Raw genomic sequence first — 6,682 nt, forward strand, 5'->3', positions numbered from 1 at the left:
TGAGTTATTATCTCAGTTATTCTTTTGGAGTATCTAGTTGGAGAAAATTTGTCAAATTTTCAATGATAATAGTCGTCTAATTCGTATCATTCATACTACTATTATTACGATGTTTTCTGAGATTCGTTCATAATACCATTAATCGTTTTTCTCAAGAATTTACGAATTTCATGCTTAGTAATTGTGTTTAAACGATTTTTTTTTTTCATTTTAAATATATAAGGACATTTTTCAAAAAAATACAAAAATTCTTATATTTTTTTAACATTATTTTAATTCTTATATTTTATCTTTATTATTTCGTTTATTAATTAAAATACTAAAATATATTTTATTTAAAAATATCAATTTTAGTTTATCATTTTAAGTTTTGTTATAAAAAAAATCTTCTAATTACAATCCTATCAACTAATTCCTTTTAAAATAAAGAGTTATTCAAATTCAAACAAATCCTATAAAAAATTGAGGAGTAATAAGAGAGAGAATTTAACAAGGAGTGGGAGAGGTAGAGAATGAGATGTCTTGTTGGAAAAATAATATAAGGGTAAGGAAAAAGAAGATAAATTTGTTTTTTTAATTTTTCAACAAATAGAACGATTATTGCTCTTCAAATTCTCTCTCTTCCTAATCATTTCTCTAAAGATTATAAATGTATGAACAAGAGAATTAAGATCTTTCAAATCGAAAGTCAGAACTTTGTTTGGTAAAGTTTAGAAAGAGAAGCATATATATGGCTACCCATCAAACCATCCTCCATATGAATCAAGGTGATGGAGAGAATAGCTACGCCAAGAATTCAAGTCTACAGGTTAATTTCCTTCTCTCAAACTCATGTAAATATTGTTTTCTCAAATGTTTTTTTTTATTAAACAATGGTCCTCTCACAGTCTCACTTGAAAAATATATGCCAAACATTAATAACAAGTGAAGGAGAACAAGTTTGAGACGACAATGAAACATTGATATTAAACAATAAAAGAGATTTATAGTCTTCTTTTCAATGCATTTAGATGAAGGTGATGAGTAACGCACTGCCCATTGTCAAGGATGTCATCAAAGATATGTTCCTCAATCATCTAACACCTTTCGAAGTGTTAGAAAGTTTTAAGATTGCGGATCTTGGATGTGCTTCGGGTCCAAACACCATTCTATTTGTGTCCAAGATTATTGACACCATCTACAATCTGTCGATCCAGAACAATAACAAAATTTTAGAAATAATGGTCGTGTTGAACGATTTACACAAAAACGACTTCAATAACATATTTCTTGCACTACCGTCTTTCTACGATGGACTAAAGGAAAAATATGGATGTGACTTTAGCCAAAAGTGTTTTATTTCTGGGGTGCCAGGATCTTTTTACCAAAGAATTCTTCCACGTAAGAGTTTACATTTTGTACACTCTTCTTATAGCCTTCATTGGATGTCTCAGGTTTGTTTCTTTTAACAAGAGTTCTAATTCATGTTTCAATATGTTAAATAGATGAGGAATTAAAAAATTTTAATTTTTCGTAATTTGTTGTTGATTAATAAAGGTTCCTGAAAATCTTGACAACAAAGGGCATATCTACATGGCAAGAACGTGTCATCCTAATGTGTTCAATGCATATAAGAATCAATTTTACAAGGACTTCTCTTCTTTCCTCACTCATAGATCTCATGAAATTTTGCCCAAGGGTAGAATGGTCCTTACATTTATTGGAAGAAGAATTTATGACCCATCTGAGACTGATATTTGGTGCTTGTATGAATTATTAGCCCAATCTCTTCTTGATGCTGTTTCTGAGGTTTAAAATTTTATTTTAGTTATGATTATAATTATTTTATAATATGATATATACTTGACAATACAACATTTGTGACAGGGGTTTATTAAACAAGAAGATGTTGATTCATTCAATTTACCGGTTTACCATCCTTATAAGGATGAAGTGAAGGAAATCATTCTAAAGGAGGAATCATTTGATCTTGAAAAGTTACAAGTTTTTGAATGTAACTGTGACCCAGGGCCAGATGATAAAGACTATGATTACAATGATAAATTGGATGAAAAAGAAAGTGGGAAATATTTAACAAATTGCATTAGATCGATTATGGAGCCTATGTTGGTGAGCCATTTTGGAGAGCTTGTCTTGGACTATGTGTTTGAGAGATATAAAGAACGTGTAGCTAATAATCTTGATAAAATGAAGGATACAAATTATATCGATCTCATAATTTGTTTAAGGAAAAAATAAAATGTTTTCAATGCATTTTTTTTTATCTTTAGGCTTGTTTGATATAAGGTTATTTGTAAAAGAGCTGGACTATAATTTCAAATTTTGGTTGATAAAATTATAATATTTGAGATTATTTATGTTAAATTACTAAATATTTATCTATATTTAAATTTAACTATACAAAAATACAATAAAAATAGTTTGATTAATAATGATTGAAATATATTATGTGAGCGGTCAGACGGGTTAACCCATGGCGGGGCGAGTCTATCCATCAAAATCCACCGTTTGACGGGTTTACGGCGGGCCGACCCTCATCCCGGCGGGCTGAAAATCCCCAATCCACCCAATCCAAGGTGAGTTGCGGGTTATGCGGGTCAGCCCGCGAGTTGTCTCACTACAAATAAAAATAAATAAAAATAATTAATAGTTCTAGAAAATAAGAGTTCAAAAAAATGATTAAATAGTCCTAATACACACCAAACAAGAATTTTGTTTATCGTTACACATTAATTGACCAAATAGTTCAACAAAATAACTAAAATTTGAAAAATTCATAAAATAGAAATTTCAGTAAAATCAAAATTCTTTAAATATCATCAATCGAGATATAATCTTTCTCCTTCATCGCATTTCTCTTCGGTGTATGCATCAGCATCCTCTAGAACATTTGATCCTTGCTTGGACAATATTTATGTAACTATTACGTTACCATCTTAATTTTTATCTACATATGAAATATACAAAAATAAAGATAGTTAAAAATTCAAATCAAAATAAACTAATATATGAAGTCATAAGTCACAAATAAGTTAAAAATACAATTAAAATTAGATTAGATTTTTTTGTCAACCCGGTCAATCCAAACCCGACCCGCCGAGGCCCGCGACCAGAGCAAGTTGGCCCGTGTAGGTTCACTTCCAAATGGGTTGCTAATATTTCAACCCAACCCGTCTAAATTATTTGGCGGGGCGGGCCAACTCAACAGGCCTAACCCAAATTAACGACTCTAGTCATAAGTAATGTTTTATAACTTAAATGTTTAAAGTTAAAATTACATTTCTTAGTACAAAATCTTGGAGTCAACTTAATCTATTCTATAATAATTGTTGAAATTTTTTGTGAATTTGGTTATAATTTTTTGTTTAAATGTTGGAAACTAAATCACTCACAGTTTATAATGAATTTTATAAAGCTGTTTGTTATTTGTAATATATGTGCAAAAATCCAATTGATGTAGAGACTTGTTTGATAATACAATTGTGAGTTTATAGCTAAATATACCCACCTTATCAAATTTATTACAAATAATAATATGAATATATATATTACAAATTAAGGTTACAATTTGATTCGAAAATCATAAAAGGGAGTCATTTCAAGGTATAAGTTGTGTATAAATATAAATTATAAAAACATATAAATAATATAAAAGTAGTATAAATTGTATTTGTTATTATTGGTTGATTTGAATTATAAGAAATGATATAAATTATATATAATTTATAATTTTATATTTGATATAGTATAAGATTGTTAGTATAAAAATAAAATGATAATTTTATATTTTAATTAAAAAAAAAATATGATTTAAAATTAATTTTATATAATTATTATTATTCTCTTAATTTATTTATTATTATTTTTAGATCAAATATCAAATCCTTAACTTATTTCGTTACTCTTTCTTAAATAATAATAATATTTCCTTTTTGCTGCAGTTTGTAGTGGATATTTGCACCTTAAGATCCTGAGTTCGAGTCTGTTATACGTCAAATTTTACATCTTATTAAAGGGTTAAATATGTTTGCGGGTCACATACTTAATTCTTTATCCATTTATTTTCCTAAAATAATAATAATATTTCAAATCAAGTCTATATTTATCTCAACCATTATTGAACATAATTAATTACTACATTATAATTAGTCATGGACAGCTATATAAAATATAATAATGTCCATAAATTGTCGGGGTACACGTGGAATTATTATTTATAGCCAAATAAAAAATGTTATTGTAACGATATTACAAAATTTGATTCTTAAGAATTGATGATAAAGGTTTTAAACACGTCATTATTTTCTCTCATTAGATTTAAGAAATATTTTATTTAGTACCTGCTTGTTAATCAATTGAATTTAAAAGTACTAAGTACCAATTAAGGTAGGCATCACCACCACGATATTAGGCTTAGTTAGATTGTGTCAAACTTCTATATAAATTTAAATTTAACTCGATTATAGTGATTATATTCATTTAATACCTCCCTTTGATTTTATAACTTAACAGATTTTTAGCCTCTTACAAATTTTTGTTAGATTATGTTTTTGTTCATGTTTTAATAAAAAAATTATTGAATATTAATATATTTTAGTATTTTGGTTAACGAATTTAGTTATTGAAATGACGTCTCACGTCCTTATGTCCTTATGGAGTACTAATTTTGTTTTGGAAGCATTACTAGAATTTAGTAGGTGATGTATGAAACCATTTCCAACCGAACCCCAAACTCATACCTAAATCCCATTTTTTCCTCCAACCGATACCAATACTCAAACCCAAAATGAGTTTTCCCTATTTTCTCTCCCCTGTAAACCCATATTTGGGTTTGTACCGTAATTAATCTCAATTTTTTTTTAAATTTAAGCCTAGACTTAATTTAAGTACATTTTATAAATTAAAGTTATTATATAATATATTATTTTAATTTATTTATATAAAAATAAATTCATTTTTATAATACTTTTTATATAACATAAATTTATAATAATGTTTAAAAAATTACAATAATATTAAAAAAAAATTATAATAATATTAAAAAAAATTATAATAATATTAAAAAAAATTATAATAATGTTAAAAAATTAATTCTAATAATGTTAAAAAATTATAATAATGAACAATATTTAATAATGTTTATTTTTTTTAATAATGTTTTTTTTATTATTATTTTGTAAAATATTTTTTTTATAATGTTTATTTTGTGTATTATCGTATTTTATTTTGTATTTAAATACAATTATAAAAATTATAAATTATAAAATACAAAATAAAATTATAAAAATTACAAAATACACTACAATAATACACAAAATTACGAATAATTTTTATTTTGAAAATTTATCTTTTTTTTATTTGTACGAATAATTTTTATTTTAATTTCAGGTGTATATTTTTCCGTATGTAGTAATTTTTGAATTTTTATAATTAATTTATAATCAAATTTAAAATAATGGGTTTATTAAAATATTGTGGTGTAATTTATAACAATATAAAATATATGGGGTGATATTAAAATTTATAAAACTTGAGGTAAGGAAGAATATTCTTTTGAGTTTGAGAATGAGTTTTTCGGTTGGAGAAGAATTGCTGTTTAATGTAACATTTACACCGAAATGAGTTTAAACTGAGTTTTCGATTGGAGATGATCTGAGTCTCTCGATATTTATCGGGAGGTTTGAATCGAGGCATAGCGGGTCTAAATCGTCGAGGTTACTATCTCTAATGTCTTTTAGTGGAATATTTGGGTAAAAAAATTATTATATATATATATATATATTTAGTAATTGTATTTGACGGATAAATATAATTATTAATACGTCATTAAATCTCATTAAATCTTTGATAAAATTATGATGTAATTAATCATATTCATAAATTTGTTCATCTAATTATACATGTAGATGATGATAATGAGCAAGGCGCTGCCCACTGTAAGGGATATCGTCAAGGACATGTTTGTGAATAACTTAACATTACTTGAGATGTTCAAGAGTTTTAATATTGCAGATCTTGGATGTGCTTCAGGGCCAAACACTCTTCTATTTGTGTCCGAAGTTATTGATATCATTCATAATTTGTCCAACAAAAACAATAACAAAACCCTACAAATATTGGTCCTCTTGAACGATCTATATAAAAATGACTTCAACTTAGGGCTGCAAATGAGTCAAGCTACTCGTGAGCTGCTCGCGAGCCGCTCGATCAAAGTTCGGCTTGAGCTTGACTTTTATCGAGGTCGAGCCGAGCTCGAGCCGGCTCGTTTAATATTCGAGCCGAACTCGAGCTCATATAATGCTCGCTCGATGGCTTGTCGAGCTTTTTCGAGCCTGATAATATATAATATATAATATATTTATTTAATATAAAAAAACTTAAAACAATTTTTTTTCTTTTCTCTCTATTTTCAAAGTCCATATAGAAGGCCCATAATCCACATTATTATATTATATTGTCATAAAACAAAACCCTAGTTTCTAATGTATCAATCATAAGTGACTTTTCATCTCTTTTTCTTTCTTACGTCTTCACATTTTCTTCTTCTTACTCTATCTTCACCATCTCTTCTTCCTTCTTCTTCTTCTTCCTTCTTCACTATTTCTTCTTATTTCGTCTTCATCATTACTTTCACTCATTCATAATAGGTTAATACATTTTTTTTTATGTTATCTCTCATCTA

General features: G+C 26.9%; 1 protein-coding gene across 1 annotated transcript; it reads left to right on the forward strand.

Moving 5' to 3' along the window:
• Positions 1-1,010: 1,010 nt before the first annotated feature.
• Positions 1,011-2,367, forward strand: LOC124909968 (probable methyltransferase TCM_000331). Its single transcript, XM_047450595.1, has 3 exons — positions 1,011-1,433; positions 1,537-1,788; positions 1,867-2,367. Exons 1-3 carry the CDS (start codon positions 1,011-1,013, stop codon positions 2,236-2,238), a joined length of 1,047 nt encoding a protein of 348 aa, XP_047306551.1. The 3' UTR covers positions 2,239-2,367.
• Positions 2,368-6,682: the final 4,315 nt, after the last annotated feature.

The sequence above is a fragment of the Impatiens glandulifera genome, chromosome 7, assembly GCF_907164915.1.
Source record: "Impatiens glandulifera chromosome 7, dImpGla2.1, whole genome shotgun sequence".
NCBI classification, from domain to species: domain Eukaryota; kingdom Viridiplantae; phylum Streptophyta; class Magnoliopsida; order Ericales; family Balsaminaceae; genus Impatiens; species Impatiens glandulifera.